Source organism: Dreissena polymorpha, chromosome 4, assembly GCF_020536995.1.
Source record: "Dreissena polymorpha isolate Duluth1 chromosome 4, UMN_Dpol_1.0, whole genome shotgun sequence".
NCBI classification, from domain to species: domain Eukaryota; kingdom Metazoa; phylum Mollusca; class Bivalvia; order Myida; family Dreissenidae; genus Dreissena; species Dreissena polymorpha.
The window spans coordinates 403140-429875 of record NC_068358.1 but is presented as its reverse complement, the minus strand read 5'-3'; the positions used below and the strand labels follow the sequence as shown (position 1 = coordinate 429875).

General features: G+C 35.4%; 2 protein-coding genes across 4 annotated transcripts in view; both read left to right on the top strand.

Moving 5' to 3' along the window:
- LOC127879882 (uncharacterized) overlaps positions 1 to 26736 on the top strand; it is a 232349-nt gene that overhangs the window by 161338 nt on the left and 44275 nt on the right. The window lies entirely within an intron of this gene.
- LOC127879884 (ubiquitin carboxyl-terminal hydrolase 3-like) lies at positions 1530 to 26353 on the top strand. Of its 2 annotated transcripts, XR_008049318.1 has the most exons (15): positions 1530 to 1870; positions 7095 to 7155; positions 8910 to 9077; positions 9771 to 9947; positions 10374 to 10490; positions 13363 to 13476; positions 14225 to 14343; positions 14668 to 14784; positions 15933 to 16025; positions 16692 to 16810; positions 17372 to 17488; positions 17760 to 17833; positions 22041 to 22081; positions 23088 to 25018; positions 25164 to 26353. XR_008049318.1 is itself a non-coding variant. In XM_052426963.1 (14 exons), exons 1-14 carry the CDS (start codon positions 1780 to 1782, stop codon positions 23258 to 23260), a joined length of 1581 nt encoding a protein of 526 aa, XP_052282923.1. In that variant the 5' UTR covers positions 1530 to 1779; the 3' UTR covers positions 23261 to 26353. The 2 variants fall into 2 exon arrangements, 1 of the variants encoding a protein (XP_052282923.1); XM_052426963.1 differs by having other exon boundaries at positions 23088 to 26353.

Genomic DNA, 26736 nt, shown 5'->3' with positions numbered 1-26736 from the left:
ATATCTAGACAAATATCATACACAAAATAGAGGTTTGCTTCAAAGATATAACTGAGTAATCGATGACTTGCTACTTAAAATGTATTAGTTTTGCCAATTGAGACAGGTGGTTTAATTGTGTCAATGCCTTTGTGGGTTCCCATCAAATTTAATAAGACAGATACGGTTAATAATCTTCAAGTGGCACAAACAAATGTCGACGCATCCAACAACCATAATAGCTTCAGTGTTAAAACAGCACCATTGTGATTGCGCCATTCGAATGACTTGGTTTCATTTTCGAACATGTAGATCCCTAGTCTCCCCCACCCGCCGTAGCCAGCTTTGAAGGCGAAAAGATCAGTTTGATGCACTTATGCTTCCTCTTCTACCTCTTAAACCAGCATCGTTACGTGTTTTAGAGTATGTGATGGGTAAGTGATGCAGAAAAGGTGAGGGGCCTGTTTTTTTAAAGTTCATATTTAAGGCACTTATGCTTTGTGGCCACACGGAGGGGGGCGTTTTCCCTGTGTTGCCCGGTAAAACTAGACCTTCACGTGAAAGTATGTTTATAGAAAATAAATATGCAACGTCTTTCTGTAATATATTGACATCGCTGCACCCATCAATGATAATGACAATAAGGGAAAACTATGCCACAACGTGCAAAGGTGTAATTATACGTAAACTGCTGAAAAAGTCCGCATTTTTATTGTGTTTTATGCAAGAATCTCACAAAAAAAGTCATGTGTGCCACGCAAAAAATGCATTAAAACTAACTGATATAAATAAATTTGCATGACATTTAATACAAATGAAGATATAATACTTAATTTTTTCTCACATATTTTATTCAGAAAATGTTCTCTTCAGCTTTCAACTTTTCGTTCCACATGCGTGCATGCACAGACATCTCGCTAGCATCTGACATATGCAGGTGCTCAATTTTAAACTGGGGAAGTCGCTGACACCGTATGTTAAAACCATATTATTTCATATAAAAAAGTCGATTTAAATGGATACATATAGATTTGGGTGAACATACACATTTTCTGCATATAATCGTTACATATCTATTAAATCCACAAACTTTTGTAGACAAAATGTCACAGTTATAAATACACGTGCTATTACGCGGATCATATAATCAATAGACAGCAACTTAATTGTGCGTGCGTATTAAGGGATGTATATACACTGCCATGATCATAGTTTATATTGAAATAAAATCGACATAATTTTAAATGGCTTGAATATTAACCAGCTGCGTTTAATATGACAATATTCTAACTGTTAATATAATTACTTAGTGCTTCACATATTTCAAAGTTAATCTCTGTAAGGTGTTTGTAGAATGCCATGTTTTACCACAAATTCAATATTATACAAAGACAGTGACAGCGCCCTTAAAACCTATTTAATTGCGCGTCTAAAATAGTCCTCATTTATCGTGAATTAACGGTCGGTTGTTAAAGAATAATACATGTAAAAAGTGAAAAAAGGTGTATTAAATGGTCGTTTTAGATTCAGAACAATGGCTTAATTACAGTGTCATTGTAATATAAGGATATGAGAATCTCTATTTTCATTTTAGACAGAGATTTGAATGCGTAAGAATATTGGTGACCTCAAATCTTTGTATAAATCGAAGGATATAAACATTGCGTTCATAATTTATTTTATTTCGTTACATCCATTACACAAACATGAACACATTTAAGAAGAGTTAACATTGGTTCAATTTTGTAATATAAGGAATTCGAGGAGGTGGAAGGCGTTTTGACATGCCAAAAAGTCCCTATGGAGTGCCCCCATTTGGAAGAATCGGTCCGCGTTTCAACGCCAATTCAGGCGCAAACGACTGACATTCCATTTAGATTGCAGTGTTCTGGTACGTATTATGTGTTAAAATATCTGCTTCATTAAACATTTGAACACCTATTTGAAAACTGTTTTCTGTAAAAAGGCAAGGGAGGCCACTTGTGTTTTATAGCTGGTAATAGGTTGAATTACACTAAATTCAATTCCCATAGGGTTCCAATTAAGGCAATCATAAAATTGCCAACTTTGAAAGCTTTTTGCTAGTCTTTCCTATCTATCAATTTTGGTATCATTTCAAAGATAGATCTGTCTTGTTCTAATAATTGCAATCAAAATTTACCTTCTCGCAATTTCTATGTCAGAATGTAAAATTTGCCTAAACCAAAGGTTAGCACCCTCGGAAAATGGGGACTTGGCAGTGAGCAGCAAAATGTTGCATACACTCAAAGAGTACAGTGACTGCGAAAAGCATGGGTGAGATACCTTAATGGCTTTTCAATCAGAAGGGAAAAGAATCTTAAGCACCATTTTCGACCATGGACCATTGAGCAGGGCCCTTGCTACGCTTTGGGGGATTGGGGCCGGGGTCCTTAGAGGGGGGAATTTCGCATGGTTTTGGGCTAAAAGGGGAATTTCAGAAGATCTTTTCACCAACCATTCAACACTTAAAATTGCTATATTTTAATGCAATTTAAATAAATATACATTTTATCAAAGATAAATAGCATGATACCAGCTGGCAACATAGGTATAAAAGTAAAAAAAATAATTTTTTTTTGGAGGGGGGAATTTTTAGCTGAAATAGGGGAAAAAATAATACTTTTTTCATGGGGGCAAGGTAAAAAGTGCAAATCGAGGGCCCTGTTGAGGGATACAATATGATCTAGTGGACTGTAACCTTCATGGAAACTCAAATTTTTAAGGAAATGACGGGAAAAAGCACATCTACATGTACATCATGACTTATCTATTTTCTTTATGCATAAACAATTTCAGGTTAATCCGAGACCTAGAAATAGCCCAAACTCACATTTGTATGACACATGATAAGCCATCTGGTTTGCGATTTCTGTTCTTGGAAGTTGGATTCTGAATGCAATGCTAGCTTAAATTTGCTGATAAATCATATAACACAACAAGATTTACACCACATTAAGGCTTGTTTTCATGCAATGGACACAAGTTTTGTGATAAATATGTTAAAGGTTTCTTAAAACACTATTGGAGGTGCACTGAGTCGAAAGTTGGGTTTTGGTACTTTTATCAGAAAAATTATGTTTTTCTTTGAATTCATAGAAAACACATAAAATAAAATTTAAAGAATGCAATCAATGAAATTTTACAGCTAAAAAGTGATTTTCTACAAAAATGGATCTGATTCCCGGTACCCTTATCTTAAGGTTGGATTACATTAATGCCAATAAATTCCCAGAGGGTCCCAATATAAATTTCAAACTTTCAACTTTCAAACCATTTTTCTTGCCTTTCCTATGTATCACATTTTGCAAGTCTGGTATCAATTTAAAGATGGATCTGTCCTCTTTCAAGTTGCATTGTCCAGAGTGTGGTGTGCGTCGTCATCTTTTAGCTTTTTACCTCTCTAGAGGCCACATTTTTCATCCAATCTTGATGAAACTTGGTCAGAATGTTTATCTGGACTATATCTAGGAGTTGTTATCTGGGTCATGTGCGTCGAAAAACCAGGTGAAGAGGTTAAATCTTAGAAAACCTTGTTACCACTAGCTAGGCAACATTTTTAAACATTTATGATTAAATCTTGATGAAACTTGGCCAGGATGTTCATTTAGGCAATAACTAAGGCTCGATTGGTCATTGTTGGCTCGGGTACTACTTACATGTACCCCGGGTACTCTTAAGTATACTTACATGTACCCCGGGTATGGTAAATATACTTACCCGTACCCGGTCGATATTAGACTGTACCCGAGTTGTATTCCCGCCCTAAATCGGATGTCGTAAAACGCGCTACAGATTACCTTAAAACGATATTGTTTATCTTAAACAAACTTCTCTTTAAAAAAACTGCATCAACATGTTTTTTGCGTATGAGTTTTGATAATATAGAGGCCATTTATCAGACAATTGACATAAATGTGAATATACAGTCAAACCTGAATTCAGCGGTCAGTCAAGGGAAATGATCAAAGTGACCGTTGTCCACAGGTGACCGTTGAATTCGGATCACAATTTTAAGAAGGTTGGTCAGTAGGTAGTATTACTACGTCGTTACCCCACCCAGTCGTTTGCATACAGTGTAAAACAAATGCTCATTGCATTAACAAATCATAATAACAGCATTAACTTACGCGTGTACATTGAATAATAGAGAATAATATCTTTTAGATTTATTTAATTTCATATTGTTAAATTAAACAATGACTTTATCAACGCTGGTATAATTGTTTACTCATGCATCTCATTCATTCAGTAAATAAAGCTTGTCACGTTCCGTTGACGTCACATCGGTAAAAGTCTAAAAAGCGGATTCAATGTCATAAACCGATAGTACGGTGTAATTGTACCGTTCTAATTCAAAGAAATAGCGGTCATTTAATTTAGCGAAATTACTTTCAACAAGTCATAAACTCTGATATATTTTCTTTTGAAGATACCCCCACAATTATCCCCGGAAAAGAAACCTTCTCAACACCTTATAATTTGTTTACTCGCAACCTTATAATTTGTTTACTCGCAGCGGGCCCCTTTTATAATATCATAGACAATTACCGCTTTCAGACGCTTTAAACGCAAAATAGACGGACAAATAATGTGCTTTGCAGTGCCTTCCCCAGGAATTTGTTCAGGCGCCCCGGGGGTGGGTTCGGGAGGGGTGTCCCCTGCCGAAGTTGATTTTTTTTAAATTTAACGTGTCAATTCACGTTCTGTGGTGCGTTATAACTCAAAGAAAAACAGCGTCAAAAGACGTCATTTGGTGCACTATGACTCTTCAAAAAAATCCCCCAGTCATTGAAAAATATTTTTTTTTATTGTTTAATTGTTTTAAAACTTTTCCGCACAAATAGTAAAATCCCGACTCGAACGATTCCCCAATACATCCGTTTCAACCCGACTCTATTACTGTATGCTTACTATTTTTCAAGTTTCTATTTATTACCCGATAATCCCGTTTATTCCGTTTTTATCAATCTCTTTCTGGTAAATATTTACGATAAAAGCTTTCAGTTATTTCTTTAACACAAACCTTGCCATTTTTTAAGTGACTATTTATAGACTTGATGAAATATTGCCTCTGAATATGCGTCAATCCCCTGACCTGTTGTGTGCTTGTTAAAACGCTCAATACACGTCATTTGTATGCAATAGACGCGACGTTGTACATGCTGCATAATTTTCGCGCTCTTTTTAATTGAGAAAAAGATTCGACACAAAATAAATTTGCACTGCTTATTTGAAGCAAAAATATTTAACGTTGCGGTAACATTTACATTCGGAAGTGTGTTTCGGATTAAAAACGCGTTAACATCGACTTACGGTAATGGGTTTCGGATTACAAATTTAATTATTCCCATTTGAGATTTCAACAAATATTAACCGTTGCGTTATAAATTCAACGATAATTTGTTTACACACTTTACGAGTCGAATAAATGTTTTGACGGAATTATGCATGAAATTCACGTTGTCCACGAGGATCACGGCCGGTTGCCATCATCAGTCTTCTAACTATCGATTATCGGACGAAACATTTACAAGTGTGCGTAATTAATTCAACGAAAATTTGTTAAAGCGCATTACGTGTCGAATAAATGTCAAAAAAACGAGGTGAATCAGTTCTACAAATGGACATGTTGAAATATACATGTTCTGGAATTAAATAAATTGTTATCACATAATTGTAACCGCTATAATAATTAATTGTTTACCACTTGCAATTAATTTCTCGTATTAATTATGAGTCATAGGTAACACTTGTTTACAGTAAAAAGGTGTGATGATGATGCCCGAAACCGTCTTTAATGTTGTGCACTGTACTAATTACCGGTTTTATATTACTCAAATGGTACAACTATTTGCTAATCAAGCTGCGATAAACTCTTATTTCATGCCCGACGTCAATCAAAAATAATGGTCGATAGTTAACCCCGCCCCCATAAGCATTCGCGTAACCGATTGGACGATGAACTTCACAGTTTGACGACTGGAAAGTTACCAGATACATCCTTGTCAGCATTTAAATGACCTTGTTATGATAGAATAATCGATACGCGCGTCATGCTATTCTCTTATCAGTGGATTATCCATTACCCCATGTGGTGTTTATGGCGATTACTTGTGAAAGTAGGTACCGAGTGCTCTTTTAAAACAGGGAATATTGATAAACTGATAGGGAAACCTTGATTTCTTTGGACAATCTCCACTTTCTTTTACTGAAGAATACACTAATCGGAAAATTTCAAGCGACCCGGGGACTCTGATTTCGAAATTCAAGCGCCCCGGCAAGGGGCGCTTAAATGGCCTGGGGAAGGCACTGCTTTGTTTTTAATTTTCGCGACTCGAGACGACTGACGTGTGACCGTTGATTTCAGGTCAAACATGAATTTCGGAGTGGAATATAGTGGCCGTTGGCCGTTATGGTTAGGTGGCCGTTAAATTCAAGTGTAATATAGAGTGTTTTTCGTCGGGGGGATTCCAGACTGACCGTTGTCTGCAGGTGACCGGTAAATTCAGGTGGCCGTTAGGTCAGTTTTGACTGTGAATAATTTCCAAAAAATAGCCGACAACGATCTATTTAGCGTGAAAAATTCCCAGGTAGGTTTTAGTATATTTACCATACCCAGAGTACATGTGATATACTTAAGAGTACCGGGGTACATGTTAGTAGTACCCAAGCCGACAATGACCAATCGAGCATAACTAAGCTGTTATTTGACTTTGGGTCATGTGCATAAAAAACTTTGAAATACAAAAACCTTGTAAACACTCAAGCTTAATGTGAGAGTTGGCCAGATTTTTATCTTGAAAATATCCAGGCCAAGTTTGACTGGGTTAGATGCGTGATAATGCGTCTAAAACTGGGTCTCCAAGCCAAATCTGAATAAAAGGTTACCACTCTAATGTCACATTTATGAGTCAGTCTTGATGAAACTTGGCCAGAATGTTTATATCGACAATATGAAGGTCATGTTTAGATCAACATTGGTAAAAAAAATAGATGACCTGGTCTAGCCTTCAGCAATTGTAGTTTTTGAACTCAGGTTAGTGCTGAAAGGCCATCATGGCCCTCTTGTTGATAATACTTTGATTGTGTTACAGAATGTGCCACAGAAGCAAGTCCTTGGATATGTATGATGTGTGGATTAATTGGTTGTGGAAGGTAGTATGATCAAACAAAATAATTTTTTATTACTATTTATCCACAGTTGACTAGTTGCATCTAAATTTGCTGGGCTTTTCCTGGATATTTTGGTAGAAATGCAATTACAGCATAGTGATATTTATGCGCAAAAAGTCTTTGGATGTTTGTACAAGTAATTTAATATAACTCTTTATATAGCTATATATATGTTATAAACAGTTAAATTGATCAATTATAGTTAAATACTTTGTAATGAAATTCAAGTAAAATTGAGATATCATAATCATTAGACATTTCTTTATAAACAGTTATATAATTCAAATTGTGATATTTTTTCTTCAAATTTACATTTATTTATTTTTAGCTCACCTGATTGCTCAGGTGAGCTTTTGTGATCGGTCTTTGTCCATCCGTCCGTCTGTTGTCCACATTTGGTTTGTAAACACTATAGAGGCCACATTTCTTGTCTGATCTTCATGAAACTTGGTCACAAGATGTGTCCCAATGATACATGTACCTCGATCGAGTTCGAATCTGGGTCATGCTGGGTCAAAAACTAGGTCACTAGGTCAAAAAAAAAGAAAAACCTTGTCAACACTGTAGAAGTCACATTTTATGCTCAATCGTCATGTAACTTTGTCAAAATGTTTGTCTTAATGATTTGTTGGTTGAGTTCAAAAGTGGTTCCGGTCCGTTGACAAACATGGCCGCCAGTGGGCGGGCCAGTTTTCCTTATTTGGCTATAGAGAAACCTTGTTAACACTCAAGAGGCCACATTTCTTGTCTGATCTTCATGAAACTGGGTCAAAAGATTTATTCCAATGATACCTTGTTCGAGCTTGAAACTGGGTCATGCTGGCTCACAAACTAGTTCACTAGGTCAAAAAAAGAAAAACCTTGTAAACACTGTAGAAGTCACATTTTATGCCCAATCTTCATGTAACTTTGTCAAAATGTTTGTCTTAATGATATGTTGGTTGAGTTCAAAAGTGGTTCCGGTCCGTTGACAAACATGGCCGCCATTGGGCGGGGCAGTTTTCCCTTTTTGGCTATAGAGAAACCTTGTAAACAATATAGAGGCCACGTTTCTTGTCCGATCTTCATGAAACTTGGTCAGAAGATTTGTCCCAATGATACCTTGTTCGGGTTCAAAACTGGGTCATGCTGGGTCAAAAACTAGGTCACTAGGTCAAAAAAAGAAAAACCTTGTAAACACTGTAGAAGTCACATTTCATGCCCAATCTTCATGTAAGTTTGTCAAAATGTTTGTCTTGATGATAATAATTTTATTTATTATGTTGGTTGAGTTCAATAGTGGTTCCGGTCCGTTGAAAAACATGGCCGCCAGTGGGCGGGGCAGTATTTCTTATTTGGCTATAGAGAAACCTTGTAAACACTCTAGAATTAGCATTACTTGCAAATGTTTGCATTGCAAAAAACCCATGCAAATGGACAGTACTCAATCAGAATTAATCATATGCTCACACTGCAAAAGTAAACAGAAGAGAACCAATCTAATATTCTCTACAGTACTGAATTTTCAACTACCGGTAAGAAATAAACAAGGCCATGTAAAAAAAGGTGAGCGAACTAGGGCCATCTTGGCCCTCTTGTTTACCATTTTGCTTAGGCAATCGGTCTGTTTAAGGAAGCATTTGAATATTGTCAGAAAAAAGACAGGAAAAATAAGAATGTTGTATATTGTCATTGAATTAAAATATAATTATTTGGTTGAATACGTTTATTTATTGTTTTTTTGTGTCATCCACCAGGTATGAGAAAGGACATGCACTACGTCATCATGAGACCTGTGACAAACACTGTGTTTGCATGGATGCCAAGAATTATGCTGTCTACTGCTACACTTGTGATGAATTTGTAATTAATGACACGCCCACTGGACATTGTGATGCACTCAGGACAAAACTTCAATCTCTAAGGTATATTTTGTGGTTTTGTTTTCACCAGAGGTCAAATTTCTGGACAATGCTAAGGCAACATGCATGGTATTGGGGTATGAAATTTTACACTTGTACAGATAAATGCTATGAAGGTTAGTAATGAACAGTTAAATGGCTATAAGAAGGTAATGATGCAGAACAGTCTAATGAACAATTGTCAATTCAGAAGGAGTTTTTACTGGTTTGGAACTCATTTTTTTTTTGCTTTCAATACTGTCAATGCTGTCAAAGCGTTGTGCTATTGGAATCTGCTCAAACCATTCTGTGAGTTGTTCTTCTTTCTTGTTCATGTAGCTGTATCCTTGTGATGAAACAGAATTTGGAGAGTATTTCTGTACCATATTTTAAAAGCCATTGTTCTCTGGTGATTGACCAACGCCAGTATGGCCCTTTTTATGACAATATCTACTGCCCAGTACATTTCCTTCTATCAGGCATGAGAATCTTGTGTATTTTTTCAGTTAAGTTTTACAGAAAACGTTCATAATAAAAGTTTTCGAACTTGGCAGAATCTGTGAAAAAAACCGCAAAACTTTGAAGTGTTGTAGCAGGTTTCAGCTGCTTTTTTTATGTTCCATTCTCATGTCTGTACTATTCATGAACTTCTGATATTTATTCTTATTTTGATTAAAAAATGGGAATCCTTATAATATGTTCTTTCATATGTTTTAGTACCCAGTGTCATCAAATACAAAAGACATCAATAAGACGACGGTCATCTTCGAGCTCAGAAGCAGAAAATGATCCGAAGAAACCAAGAAAAGAACTTAAAAAGATTCGTCCCAAATCTTCAGGGCTTAGAAACCTTGGAAATACATGTTTCATGAGTGCAGTATTACAGTCTTTAAGGTATCAGTATATTTGCCACTTCATAATTTACAGCATGATAGTTGAATAAGAACATAATCTCATCAATAATAACTATTGAAATTGCAATAGACAGTCCATAATAAAAAAAAACGCAGATCGCAGCATATTTTCATTTTGCTTTCCATGATGACCAAATAAAATCAAGTACCATTTAGGTATTACAGACACACAATTTTATGCATCACTAGTTAGAAGTAAAAAATTTAAATATAAAACAAGAATTTTAAACTCCTTGCTATATGCTCAGTTGACGGAAACATGCTGTTCATTCCGAAATGCATCTTTCTATGATGTATATTTCAGTCTTACAATAATGTACCATCAAGTTTTAATTGCTATCAAAGCATTCTTTATAAGATAATACCAACCTCGGGTTCGTGAAAGTTACTTTTATTTCTATTTCAGCAACATTCAACATTTTTGTGGTTACATAAAGCAGTTGCCGTCACTTGAAGATAAGAACAACAAGATACGAAAGGTCATCACTCGAAAACAGTCCAGAAACGGAGAAGACAAAGATATGTATGTTATAGTGATATAGTTATATATTTCTTTAGAACTACAAGTGTCAGTGATTATAATGTAGAGAAACATGGTTGGTGCCGAGATGGAGAAAGTTTATCCGGCGAGGCTAAGAAAAAGAAAATAGGGTGAGCTTTAGCAATCCCTATTTTCTTTTTCTGGCCTCACTGGATTATTTTTATCCATCTCCGCACCAACCATGTATTCGATTTATCTTGCTTCATTTGAAATAATGCGACTAACACATTTTATTAAAGACAAAAGATTAATTGACATAACAAAATAATTTTTTGGTCGGGCCTCCTGCATGTACACAACATTCCTCAATAAGTACCGATTGTGTCACGTAAAAAAAAGTTCAACATTAAACTGTTTATTTTAATACTTTCCTCTTGAAATTATGAGAAAACATAAAAAGCGAATCTGGAATGTGATATTTTTATTGTTAAACATTGAGAGAAAAAATGCATCAAAGCAAAAACTTAATTTTATTTGAACATTCAATTGAACAAAATGGCAGGCACAATCCGTCTAAGTCAACAGTTATAAATAAAATTGAGCCAAAAATCAACAAAAGTATCGAAAATAATTATAATTTCACATATTATATTATTCTTTGGATACTTCAAATATTGATTGCAGCTGGAACTGTGCTTTAGATTACATTGATGACAGTATATAAGCTTTGACAGGAGTCATAAAAAACTCAATTTGGTATAAACAACATGCTTACCTTAATGACAACTTTAATCCAATGCTGATAAAAATACAGTTACAACAATATACTCTTACATTTTTTGTTCTTCCATCCCTTTATCAAAATTTATTTTAAACCACACTATTTTTTAGCTCGGCTGTTTTCGGAGAAAACCCGAGGTATTGTCATAGCCAGCTCGTCGTACGCCGTCCGCGTCGTGCTAAAACCTTAACATTTTGTTAAGGTTTTGAACATTGGCTCTAAAATCAATGTGCTTCAATCTACAACTTTGAAACTTCATAAGTAGCTGCACCTTGATGAGTTCTACATGCCGCACCCATTTTTGGGTCACTTGGTCAAAGGTCAAGGTCACTGTGACCTAAAAATAATAATCTGACAAGCTTTCATTTATTCAAAACTGCACCCGCAGCCGAGAGTGGCACCCGTTATGCTGTGCTCTTGTTTGTAGTGTTATTATTGAATGCTTACCATTTTGACCCAAAACACGATTTACGCAATCGTAATCCTGGTGGACCGAGATATTTTATTCCGATCGAGGTTAATAATTATTCCTGACAAACAAACAATCCGAAATACGTTTTGGATTAGTTCAATGCTTTAAAAATATTACATATTTTACTGTTAAAAAACCACCACATTCAAATTGTTTTCCCTTACATACAGAGAGTCTTGCTTAGACTAGTATGTTTTGTGAGAGTTATGACGTCATACAAGATACATCATAAATTGAGTAAAAAAGTGAATGAAAATAAAAATACGGAAAGCTAGTTCTGTAATACATTGTAAAGAAGAAACAATATAGGATGATATGTAATATATACGATAACATTCATGATGCGTCTCAATTCATTTCAAAGGTCAATTACTATAAAATCATAAATGTTTATCGCCTTGTAGAAATAGGTACTGACAGTAGATCACGGTCACATGATCTACTGCCGGATATCAATTTGTTTATTCGGTCACTGCTTTAATAGGCACTGTTTGCAACAGAGGCAGGCTAAATATAGTTTATTGACCATTGTCCAGGGTTGTGCTTCTTTATGTTATAATTACCAATTTTGTTTTATTGGAATTGGAAGCAACCTTTAAACATAGTATACTATCTGAAATTGTATTGAAAGATGCATTTAGAACTTCATATATATTACTATACTCAAATCTATTTTTTCTGCAAAATGTTTACAATTTCTAAAGTTGTCAGTTAATTTCTTAAGTAAAACAATTGCTGATATTGCTGTATATACTTTTCAATTGTGTCGTGTTCTGATAAAACTGGGCATAATACATGTGCGTAAAGTGTCGTCCCAGATAAGCCTGTGCAGTCCGCACAGGCTAATCAGGGACGACACTTTCCGCTTAAACTTGATTTTCGGTAAGGAGGGACTTCCTTGAAACTTAAAATACCATTACAGCGGAAAGTGTCGTCCCTGATTAGCCTGTGTGGACTGCACAGGCTAATCTGGGACGACATTTTACGCACATGAATTAAGCCCAGTTTTGTCAGAACACGACACAATTTATTATTGAGTCATGCTCTGGGTAAACTTGGCTAAATCCATGTGCATAAAGTGGTTTCTACAGTCTCCACAGGCTAATGAGGCTTTCTGCTTATATGTATTTTTTTTTTTTAAAGGAAGTCTCTTTATAACAAAAAATCAGTTGAAGTGGAAAGTGTAGTCCCTGATTAGCCTATCAAGACTGCACAGGCTAAGTGTAGTCCCTGATTAGCCTATCAAGACTGCACAGGCTAAGTGTAGTCCCTGATTAGCCTATCAAGACTGCACAGGCTAAGTGTAGTCCCTGACTAGCCTATCAAGACTGCACAGGCTAAGTGTAGTCCCTGATTAGCCTATCAAGACTGCACAGGCTAAGTGTAGTCCCTGATTAGCCTATCAAGACTGCACAGGCTAAGTGTAGTCCCTGATTAGCCTATCAAGAATGCACAGGCTAAATGTAGTCCCTGATTAGCCTATCAAGACTGCACAGGCTAAGTGTAGTCCCTGATTAGCCTATCAAGACTGCACAGGCTAAGTGTAGTCCCTGATTAGCCTATCAAGACTGCACAGGCTAATCTGGGACGACACTTTACGCACAGGCATTAAAGCCGATTGTCCCAGAGTGCAGCTACAAATGCAAAACTGAATGTTTCAGATTGTTAGTAGAGGAGCTAAGGAAGACATTGATAGCATTGTGGGAAGGAGGAAAGGCAGCCATTTCTCCAGAATCCCTTCTACATGTGATATGGAAACTTGTGCCCAGGTTTCGGTAAGCTGTTAGTAGGTACTTTTATTTTTGAATGTTATAAAGAAACTTGCCCCAAGGCTTAGGTAAACTGTTAGTTGGTACCTGTATATTAAAATGTTATATAGAAACGTTTGCCCAGATTTTGGTAAGCTGTAAGTCGGTACCTGTATTTTAAATGTTATATAGAACCTTTGGCACAGTTCTTGGTAAGCTATTACTGGATACCTGTATTTTAAATTATATAAAGAAACATGTGCCCAGGTTTTGGTAAGCTTAAAGTGGGTACCTGTATTCTAAATATTGTAAAGAAACTTGTGTTTTGGTAAGAAATTGTTGGGTGCCTGTATTTTAAATGTAATATAAAAACTTGTGGCCAGGTTTTGATACACTGTTAGTGGGTATGCATATTCTAAATGTTATATAAAAACTTGTGTACTGGTTTAATAATCATTTGTGGGGTATCTGTATTGTAAATGTTATAAAGAAACTTGGCTACAGGTTTTGGTAAGATGTGAGTAGGTACCTGTATATTAAATGTTATATAGAAAATTGTGCCCAGGTTTTGGTAAGGACTTGTGGGGTACCTATATTTTAAGTCTGTTTTAAGGTAAAAAGGCTTATAAGCATTCATTGTAAGGTGAAACTTTATAATTGATAATTTATGTTTGTGTTATGAAGTAAATTTTGTCAAATGTTAACTATGAAAATTGTGTAATGAAGATTTCTAACAAAAATATTAAAATATGTTAACAAATTTTCCATTGCGTAGGGGTTATCAACAGCAAGACGCCCACGAGTTCATGCGGTATTTATTGGACAGGCTCCACACAGAGTTGTTGGCCTTGCTGCCATTTACCTTCTCGTCAAACAGTAACAGTCCTTTCATAGGTAAAAATAAAGCAGTGCTCTTTATTGCCAAAATATTTTTTATTAAGTACATATAGCAACAAAACAAGTTTGTCTACAAATTTTGGCATCATAATAGTGTCCAAAAGAACCATCTATGCTTAACTAGAAGTTTGAACTAAGAGACTTTTTGTTATTTTGATATCTCTAAGAGCCAAAGCTTTTACTTGTAATGTCTTTAAAATAAATGTGATGTTTTAAAGTGCATTAAAAATCTCAAAACTAATATGAAGGCTCATGCAGTTTACACAAAAATTTTACATTTGTTAATAATTTGTTAATGTTTTTTATGATGTTACATTACAGTTCCGGGTCCAAAGGGTAACAGCACCATAGTGACAGCGATATTTGGAGGGCTTCTACAGAGCGAGGTGAACTGCCTCATCTGTGGCATGGAGTCAAAGAAACATGATCCATTCTTAGGTATTAATACATTAAGGACTGTTGATGTTATTACATGGCATGACTATGTCTAATGTTGAAAATCCTTTCAGTTGTTGATACAGGACTTATTTCCAGTTCAGCAGTATACACTTATTTCATGGATGCGCGGTGAACAGTCAAAACTGTTTCCCAAGGTATCAGGGATGACTTTGGTACTGTAGGCCGAGGGCAACAGTTCCAAATGTCAGTCCTGATACCGAGGGACAACAGTTTTGACTGTTCACCAAGCATCCATGAAATAAGTGTTTTATTACCTGATCAAATTTCCAACATAGAAATAACAGCAAACTAAATTTTTATTTACACACAACAGTAATCGATAAAATAAATAATTTTGACTGTTTAACTGTAAAATGACGTCATTTTTTCGACAAAATGACGTCATTATTCCAGCGGGCAACAGTTCAAACTGTTGACCGGTCAACAGTTCGATATTCACCGGTAACAGTTTAAAACATTGCAAATTTCTTTTTCGACGAGGAAATTGCAAAAAATAATTAATTATCATTTATATAAGACATCAGGTAATAACAAAAACTAACGCATCAAAACGTGTACCATGTGTTGAATGTAACATCCATTAATCAACACAGTGATTTATATCAGTCATATTGATATATTGACTTGATTATTTACGAAAAATTGTTGGAGAAAATGCTAGTATTTTCAATCAGACTTTTTAAAACCCATTTGTCTTAGAATGGTTAACTGAAAAAAAAAAACTCCCCGCAAATGAAATATGAGAGGGGTTATATATTCAAATCCCTTTTTCAGTCAACCAGTTGATCAGGTCAGTTCAATTGAAATGTTATGGGAGCGAATTACTTCCATATTTCTCAAGCTATTTATTTCAAAATTCCAATCTATGTAAACACAATGAAGTGTAGATGTACAAAGCACTATTTCCATGCCAAATTATTGTAACATGCCATTGTTATTAGCCCTTGAACATAGCTGATAAAGTGAAGGAATATTTATAAAAAATTTGACAAATCTCTTTAGATCTAATCTTTATTTTGAGTTGAAGTATGTGTCCTATCTATGCTTGCCTGTGGTTTTGGATGTTTGCATACTTTAACATATGTTCATCTTTTGTACAACACATAAGTCTGTTTCTTTTATTGTAGACCTGTCTCTGGATATACCTGTACAGTACCATCAAAGTGTGAAGGCCACAAAGGGCAAAGAGAATGTAGATCAACCCATCTGTCATCTAGCAGGTATACCCAACCCAGCATTGCAATTACCGTTGAGCCTTACTCTGCAAAAACAGGGCTTAATGCATGTGTATTAAGTGTCGTCCCAGATAAGGGTTGACACTTTCGGGTTTTATGGTATTTTTCGTTTAAAGAAAGTCTCTTCTAAACTAAACTCAAGTCTAGGCAGAAATTGTTGCCCCTAGATAGCATGTGCAGACTACACACACTGACCTGGGATGACACTTTACACACATGCATTAAGCCCAGTTTTCCCTTAGTGTGGCTATATTACAAAATTCATGTGTCCCTTATTTCAGATTCCAGACCAAACTATTGTGTGGTATCAGCAACATGGCCAAACAACAATTTGACAGCAACCTTAAATAACTCAAACTGCAAAGGCAGTCATCATTCAAGCTAGTAATTATCTTAGAACTTATGCAGTTAACTTTCAAGATTACTACTTCCTTTAGATAATGGTATTCAAGAGTTTTAGCCCTGTCAGTATTGAACCTCAATCTCGAATGCATGTGCGTAAAGTGTTGTCCCAGATTAGCTTGTGCAGTCAGCTTAAGATAATCGTCGACAACACTTTCTGCTTAAACTGAATTTTCGAGTCTTCCTTCGACACTTAAGCACATGCATTAAGCCCAGTTTTCCCAGACCTAGTCTATATTTCTCCCATAGAGTGTCTGGCCCACTTCACGGAGGTAGAGGAGCTAGAAGAGACAGAGCTGTACATGTGCACTGGCTGCAAGAAGAAGCAGCGCTCTACCAAGAAGTTCTGGATACGACGATTACCCAACGTACGTACCAGAATCTGTAGTTGCGGGACTCGGATCTGAGTACTAAAATAGAATTAGCTTTATTCGTTCAGGGAGTCGGTATATAGGAGTCACTCTCTCAGTTGGACCATTTGTTTGTTAGTGTGTCCAATAAAAGGTTAAGGAATGAAATACTCAAATAATTCATTTGATATTAGAAGTACACTATGAAGTGTAGATGTGCCAAAGTCCCAATGTTTACATGCAGTGATCCACTTAATCTTGAGTTATGCGCCCTTGAACTAAGCCATGACCTCCATGCCTCTGTCATTTGACAGATGAGAGCTGTAGATTAAGTCATGTGAGACAAAGTTAAAGTTTTGAGACCTGTAGTTAATATGTTGTTTCACTTATTTCAAAATAATCACATATTTGTATTAGTATATCGACTTTCATTTGCACATTGTTGCTTATTTGACATGTGAGCACAAAAAATATTTGTTATGCATATAGCTCTCATTCACTTCGGGTCTTATGCCTGTTGAGTGTTGCAAGTAGCCCTCATTCATTTCAGGTTTAAACCCTTCCCTGCATTCATTTCAGGTTTTATGCCTTCATTTAAAGAGGTTCAAGTGGGCTACATCGTTTCGCCAAAAGCTAGAGACGTATATAGACTTCCCGCTCAACAATCTAGACATGAACAAATACATTCTTGACATGGTAAAAAGAAGGCAGTTTTAGTAAAACTGATGCTATTGCTGTCAAGTCAATCACTAAATTTAATAAAAAGTATGCATTTGCATCTCCTTAAAGTTGGACATGAAGCAGATATAGGTTTCATTTAAACTGGTTAACATTATATTTGAAGTGAGTACATTTATCTAAAATTAAATTATGATTTATACCAGTAATATAACAATAAGTTGCATTTATGTTTATAAAAGCATGCAGTCAAGTTCCGGTACAGTATTTGTGTGTGTCACTATTTTAGCATGAGACCAGAGGCATGACAGTTGGCAGTAACATCTATGACCTAGCTGCGGTCATTGTCCATCATGGATCGGGGTAGGTCTCACATAACCACTATAGAAGTCTTGCCCTGGTTCTAGCTTTTTAGCTCGACTATTATACATGTATATGAAATATATATAGTGGAGCTATCCTACTCACCACAGCGTCGGCGTCTGCGTTAGCGTGCAAATGTTAAAAGTTTTCGTACTACCCCAATTATTTTCATTGTCCCTTGACATATTGCTTTCATATTTTGCATACTTGTTTACCAACATGACCCCAACCTATAAACAAGAGCAGACCACTGTATCAAGCATTTTTACATAAATTCTCACCCCCCCTCCAATTTTTTTTTTAAACATCATCTAATAAATTACCACATCCCACATTATATCCTCCCCTTACCCCCCCCCCCCCCAAACAATTTTTTTTTCTCCTTTTTTTATTTTTGAAAGATCGTCTAATAAATGACCACACCCCACATTATACCCCTCTCAAACCCCCCCCCCCCCCCCAAATTTTTTTATTTTTTAATTTTTTTCCTTTTTTTATTTTTGAAAGATCCTCTAATAAATTATTGAATATGAACGATTTCCCCATGATGGCTTACGTTATAATGTCAAGCACTCGAAAAGTCGAGCGCGCTGTCCTCTGACAGCTCTTGTTCTCTACCTTTCCAATACTCATTCACACAAGATTTTCACTCAAGGTTTGATAATGATACAAACAATTTGATAGAGTCTGGTTTCACACAGGGTATGCAGATACTTTGATAACAGATGGCACTTCGATACCAGATAACAACAAAAGTCATGCGCAAGAGTTGAGTTCTTCAGCTTTTTTGCATTTATGTTCTGTTCATTTGGCTTTCATACTCATAACATTGTATGGTCAGTTAATTGTATAGTACTTGGTATTGCGGAGCAAGAAAGTCGTGAAAAAAAACTGTGCATTATAAAAAAAATAAAATTTATTCGATAATCGTGATGAATTTGACGATCAGTACGTATTTCAACAAAATAAAAATACTTGGAAATAAATCAAGAACATGCCAACTAATCGAAATATAAGATCAATATGTCCATTAATGTTACAACATGTAACATTTTAGTTGAATAACGTATTTGCGGAAATTAAAATGTTTTAAGAGTCGGATGCCAAATTTTCATGGACACTTCTTTTACCGATCATCTCAAAGACAATGGCACTTCGATTCCAGATAACTCGACACTTTTTACCAGATATAACACACTCTATTAAGTGAATCAGAAATGCAGAATTCGCTGTGGAATACTGCTATAGTAAGAAGGCAATAAATAAAAATGTATGTTCTGAGTTAATTAAAAACGAATTACCAAAACATGTTCTTATCCCTTTGGAATATGATAATAAAAGGGAAAGGGAAGTGTAAAGGGACGTGCTTCCTTTAAGTAGAGCTCAATATAAAAGGAGTTTTCCAATCTCTTTTAAATTTTGTGGCTACGCATAAGTATCGTCTTCATGATGCGATTCTAATGAGCACCAATTACAAAGGATTTTATGATGTGTATTTGCCGCTTTAAGACCCCTTGCTCCCCTTATCTAAAGTCCTGCTATAAGTTCAATTGTGTTGATCCACATGATCCTTTGTATTTTCAATTCTCTTGGTCTCAATTTACCACTAAAAAACAAGTTTATTATTTAGACAATTATTTTCGGTCGTCACTTGAAATACATTACTTCAGAAATAAGCATTTGAATCTTATTTAAAATTTGCACTTATAATATTAATTATATAAATTAATAGTAATAAGATTTTTGAAAACGAACAACGCCATTGGTTATATTTACATGTGTATGTAATTAGGTTATGTATTCCCAATGTGTCGGGCTTGACAATGCAAATTGATTCTTACTTCAAAATGTTTTGTAAGAATAGCCATAATATACATAAATGCATTTCAGGTAGAAGATAAAACTCGGTTATCAGAGTGCCCAATTTGTTGAAAGTCTCTGTTATCCGAAGTGCCCTATATCGGGAATCAAAGTATCCGCAACTTCATGAATATCACCTATTAAAACATGCTCTATCTTCGTTTATATTTCATTGAATACTATCAAAATTTCAGTATTTGAAGCACAGTGATTACAATACATGCTGGAATAACAAACAATTTCTTGCAATATTTCTAAGTAGTTTTATTTTGTTGAAATGTTTACTGTTCATCCAGTTTATGCTGTTTTCCGACCAAATTTTCTTTTTTTGGGTGAAAAATCTTTCATTCTTCCGTGATGTTTTTCTTTGCAATATAAAAGGATACACCATTTATAACTCGACCATTTGCCTTGTCTTAAAAACTGATCTTTATGATATAAAATAAAATACAAATGAACTTACCCTCGCGTTGCTTTTGTTGTTATTTGGTATTGAAGTGCCATCTGTTATCAAAATATTCGCATACCCAGCGTGGGTTTTGGTGACTTGCAAACTACCTTAAGTAAAAACTTACCTAGTATTTCTATTTATCCTATTACTTTCTGTCTTTGTTTTGAAAATAAAAAAATGAAACAAAGAATAGCTTGATAATCACTGTATGAAGTTAGGAAAATTAAATGAATAAATAATGACCGTGCTTGTAATCCCCCGCCATAGGCGGAGGGATATTGTTTTGGCGTTGTCCATCCATCCGTCCGTTCTTTCATCCGTCCGGCACTTTTGTGTCCAGAGCCATATCTTGGAAGTGCTTTGGCGGATTTCATTGAAACTTGGTATGAGTACACTGTAACTCCAATATAACGCGGATGACGGGGTCCAAGCCACGCAACAGCGTTATAAACGGACAGCGTTATAAGTTTTGAGCTTATTTATTTAAGGGGCTATAAAAACAGGTATAGTATAGCCTATAATATAGGTCCTGTGTATTGTCATGCTGTATAGTCATCCGCAAATACATGCATATAAACTGAATCGAACGATAACAGTATACATACCGCTTTTCTAATGTGCACATTTATCCGATAATCCAATATAATTACATCACTTATGAAAAAATAATGTTTAACATTTATGACACGAAATATGTTTACGAATTTCGTAAACAAATTCATATGCCTACGCCATTTTTCAGAAAAATTAGTACAGTGCATTATGGGACACAGCTTTCATTGGACGAGCGAATTTAAATTTAGATTGAATGCAATACGATCCATGTACAAAGAAATATTTTATTGCCTCATACGCAGCATGTAAAAACGTGCTTTCCGTGGACTTTCTGATAACGGGCAAAAATGTAAGTGCTTCTCTGTTAACTATTACACTGCGTTAGCATGTAAATAAATCGTCAGGATTTTTAAATTTATTTTTCGTATAAGTACTGAAACATTAAATACACACAAAGATTTTTTTTTATCAAGCATGTGTAGCATATAATAAAAGATAACACACTTACACAGCCATAGTTTATACAATGAAATACAATACACTATAAATACAAAACATAAACAGGTAATCGTTTTAAATAACTTTAATTTGATAATTATTCCGCTTGCACTTGCCTTATTGAAATTAGCGCACCGAACCGCTCTGATAGGGAATACATGTAATAATCACCGACTCGCGAGTTTTCACACCTTTATTGGCATTACACAACAGATTAACACCAATTAGCTGTCGAGTGTCGTTTAACCTCTAATCGATTAAAATCAGTTAAACGGACGGAAAAAGCAATCAAGCTGTGATCGCCGGCTTCTTTGAATTTATGAAAATACATGAAGTTGCATAACATGGATTTGAATCAGAAATGGAAGGTTGGAGAAAAAACGGGATCCAAGGACCCCCCGCGTTATATTTGACACAGCGTTATAACGGACCGCACTAAATTGGAGTTACAGTGTATATATATCGATAAGAGGATGATGCAAACCAAATGGCATTGTACACCATCAGTTAATAAAGGAGTTATGGCCCTTTGTATCTTGAAAAAATGCTTTTTTGAGTGTCAAAAATAACACTTTTGTGTCCAGAAGCATATTGGCGGGGGATATCAATTCAACGAATTTGCTTGTGTTTTCTGTATTCAACCTATATACAACATGGAAATAAAGCCAAGTTAATCCACAGGATAGTTTTTCTCCAATTCAGAAATGATAAAAAAAATGTTATTTCCATTTTCTGTTAAAAAAGATACAGATACAGCTAAGATAATTATTAAGAAATGTTTGGTTCAAATGAAATATGATAATAATGCTGTCCTTGTTTTTGATTTTGCAATTGATGTTTCAGAGCTGGTTCCGGACATTACACTGCCTATGTCCTGAATGAAGGTAAGACAGTAGTTAAAAAGAGAAGAATAAAATAAAACTGCAGTCTTTTTATGTCATATACCCCTTGCCATGGGATAATGGGTCTTATGCCACATTCGTCTGGCGTATCTCCAGACCAGCCTGTGCATCAGTGCAGAATGGTCAGGAGCTTCCCTGTTCGACAATGAGACCACAAAATCGTGCCTGACTTTTAAGTGTACAGGGTAGCTCTTGACTACTCTGTGCTATTGCGCAGGCTGCTCTTGAGCTGCCCTGGCAGCATGGATTCGACCTATATTGGTTTAAAATTCCAAAATATTAATGCTTTTCTCTTTAGAATTAGTTTAAGCATTGTAAATTTTGTTTTTGGGTCTTCTCTCGTTTACTTGTTTGTTTGTTTTTTTAATGTGAAATTGCATGGTAGATGGAAATCAATATCTACATTTTCCATTATCAAAGACTCTGTTTTTTTTCCATTTTCAATCTAGATTTCCCATTTGCAATTTATTTTTCCTTAAAGAACAATATTTACATGATTTTTGATCTGCATACTTTGTATTTCAGCTGTTTTCATTTTGAAGAATTGTTCAAGCAATGTTCCACTAACAAGAAATCTTTTCATGTTAAATTTTCAAGATTTTCAATCTCAACATGTTCCATGTAAGACACTTTTTAAAGGTTTTATTTTAGGATATCTGTACACATTCATTGTTCAATCAATATTTCATTTTCAAATTGATGTTCATCATTTAACAAGCCGTGCTCTGAAAAAACTGGGCTTGATGTTTATGCGTAAAGTCTCATAACAGATTAGACTATGCAGTCCGCACAGGCTTATTAGGGATGACACTATCCGCTTTTATGGACTTCAAATCTATCTATCTAACGAAAATCCAGTTCAGGCAGAAAGTGTCATCCCAGATCAGCCTGTGCCCTCTGACCAGGCTAATCTGGGACAATACTTCACCCACATGTATTAAGCCCAGTTTTTCCAGAACACTGTACATGTATATGATCCATGTACCAGGTCAATGGTACCACTTCAATGACAGCACGGTGACCGCCTGTGACCCCGAGACAGTGGCCCGGTGCAAGGCCTACATCCTGTTCTACATTCGGCGGGAGATACGCCTTCCTGACTACCTGAACGTCAATCTCAATGGGCTGTCGAGTACGCAGCGACGAGCGTCCACGTCTTGAGTTAACATGTGATGTTTGGGACTTAGGACTGGCATCTTGCTTGGTTGTTGAATGAGTAACATTAGATGTTGTAAAGCCTTAAAGGTGTTACTGTTTTGCTGGGTCCTGATATTGCGAAATAGGTTAACTGCTGAGGTACTTAGCTGTATAAATCTCAAATTTAGGCAAAACTGTGGGAAGCACATTTTTTTTTTAAACAGGAGGAAATTTAACAAGGTCCAGGTTATTTTGTGTAAATGCTTCTGTTTGTGCAACATCCAGCCATCATTAAGGGGCGTTATAAAATTATTGTCTTTGGTAAGAAGTTAAGGTGGTAGTTTTCTTTAGGTTTAAAGAGTTATTTAATCATACATGTTGAAAAAGACAGTTAAAATACAATCTGAAATGTAATGCAGTGGTTATAGAAAGAACATTTACTGGTTCTTAACTACTGTGTCATGTTTCCTAGAAGGGAGCGATGTTTGGTAGTTCTGTGTTGTTTTTTAGCTCACCTGTCACAAAGAGACATGGTGAGCTTATGTGACCGTGTGATGTCCGGCGTCCATGTGTGCGTGCGTGTGTGGGTGTGTACGTCAACAATTTGTTTGTGTAGACAGTAGAGGTCACAGTTTTCATCCAATCTTTATGAAATTTTGTCAGAATGTTTATCTTGATGAAATCTGGGTTGGGATTGTATTTGGGTTATCTGGGGTCAAAAACTAGGTCACATAATAGGTCTATTAATATAAAAACCTTGTGTAGACAATAGAGGTCGCAGTTTTCATCCAATCTTTATGAAATTTGGTCAGAATGTTTATCTTGATAAAATCTGGGTTGGGATTGTATTTGGGTCATCTGGGGTCAAAAACTAGGTCAAATAATAGAAAAAACTTGTGTAGACAGTAGAGGTCATAGTTTTCATCCAATCTTTATGAAATTTGGTCAGAATGTTTATCTTGATGAAATCTGGGTTGGGATTGTATTTGGGTCATCTGGGGTCAAAAACTAGGTCACTAGGTCAAAAAGTAGAAAAAACCTTGTGTTGACAGTAGAGGTCACAGTTTTCATCCAATCTTTATGAAATTTGGTCAGAATGTTTATCTTGATAAAATCTGGGTTGGGATTGTATTTGGGTCATTTGGAGTAAAAAACTAGGTCACTAGATCAAATAATAGAAAAACCTTATGTAGACAATAGAGGTCGCAGTTTTCATCCAATCCTATGACATTTGGTAAGAATGTTTATCTTGATGAAATCTGGGTTGGGATTGTATTTGGGTCATCTGAGGTCAAAAACTAGGTCACTTGGTCAAATAATAGAAAAACTGTCAACAATTTGTTTGTGTAGACAGTAGAGGTCACAGTTTTCATCCAATCTTTATGAAATTTGGTAAGAATGTTCATCTTGATGAAGTCTGGGTTGGGATTGTATTTGGGTCGTCTGGGGTCAAAAACTAGGTCACTTGGTAAAAAACTAGGTCACTAGATCAAATAATAGAAAAACCTTGTATAGACAATAGAGGTCACAGTTTTCATCCAATCTTTATGAAATTGGTCTGAATGTTTACCTTGATGAAATCTGGGTTGGGATTGTATTTGGGTCATCTGGGGGTCAAAAACTAGGTCACATAATAGAACAAATAATAGAAAAACCTTGTGTAGACAATAGAGGTCACAGTTTTCATCCAATCTTTATGAAATTTGATCAGAATGTTTACCTTGATGAAATCTGGGTTGGGATTGTATTTGGGTCACCTGAGGTCAAAAACTAGGTCACTAGGTCAAATAATAGAAAAACCATGTGTAGACAATAGAGGTCACAGTTTTCATCTAATCTTTATGAAATTTGGTCACAATGTTTATCTTGATGAAATCTGGGTTGGGATTGTATTTGGGTCATCTGGAGTAAAAAACTAGGTCACTAGGTCAAATAATAGAAAAATCTTATGTAGACAATAGAGGTCGCAGTTTTCATCCAATCCTATGACATTTGGTAAGAATGTTTATCTTGATGAAATCTGGGTTGGGATTGTATTTGGGTCATCTGAGGTCAAAAACTAGGTCACTTGGTCAAATAATAGAAAAACTGTCAACAATTTGTTTGTGTAGACAGTAGAGGTCACAGTTTTCATCCAATCTTTATGAAACTTTGTAAGAATGTTCATCTTGATGAAGTCTGGGTTGGGATTGTATTTGGGTCGTCTGGGGTCAAAAACTAGGTCACTTGGTAAAAAACTAGGTCACTAGATCAAATAATAGAAAAACCTTGTATAGACAATAGAGGTCACAGTTTTCATCCAATCTTTATGAAATTGGTCTGAATGTTTACCTTGATGAAATCTGGGTTGGGATTGTATTTGGGTCATCTGGGGGTCAAAAACTAGGTCACATAATAGAACAAATAATAGAAAAACCTTGTGTAGACAATAGAGGTCACAGTTTTCATCCAATCTTTATGAAATTTGATCAGAATGTTTACCTTGATGAAATCTGGGTTGGGATTGTATTTGGGTCACCTGGGGTCAAAAACTAGGTCACTAGGTCAAATAATAGAAAAACCATGTGTAGACAATAGAGGTCACAGTTTTCATCTAATCTTTATGAAATTTGGTCACAATGTTTATCTTGATGAAATCTGGGTTGGGATTGTATTTGGTTAGTCAGGTGAGCGATTCAGGGCCATCATGGCCCTCTTGTCTTGGAGAAGGGAGGTGGGTAGAGACCATTGTCTTTCTTGAGGGTGTGTAATTGAGTGGATGTGTGAAATTGTGCTTGGTATCATTTGTGTGGCTATCATCATTGCGCTTTTTTTGGCTGTTATAATTGTATTCATATGTCCATATGTCTCTACTTTTCATTTTGTGTGTTTGCTTGGGTATTTGTATATGGTGTATTTTGTAAACAGGTTTTCAGGAAAGCTTGTTGTCCATATGATTCTTTTGAAGTTGTTTAGTGATGTTAGCATAATACAATAAATGGTATTTTAACAAGTGTAAAATTACATGGCAGGTGTCGTTTGAAATTAAATTGTTTTGATAATTGCATTGAAGCATGTTGTTATTTGTATAAACTTATCATTTAGCTTTGAAAGAACTGTTTTACAGGTAACTGTCAAGCAAATTCTCATACAATTATTTCATGTTAAGAGGCAGTAAAAATGCTAATGATATTGTATCATTTTTTAATGTATTAGCATTCACTTTAATAAGCAAATTTGTTTTTCTTTTCCATTTAAATTAAGTTTAGGAAATATAATAATTAAGCTCTTATATATTATTTCAATGCTATCTGTGAAAGAACGCATACATTTGTACTGTTGATGTAATATGTTATAGCTAATGTTAGACAGCACAAGTGTTATTTCATATTATAGTAGTTACTTTAATTTGAAAGTGTTATGATGCAAGAGGATATTTTGTTAAGTCTTAAAAATTAGCAGTTCTAGGATGTATGTGTGCATTAAAAAAAAAAGAGTTGACCATTGAATTTACAGTGAAT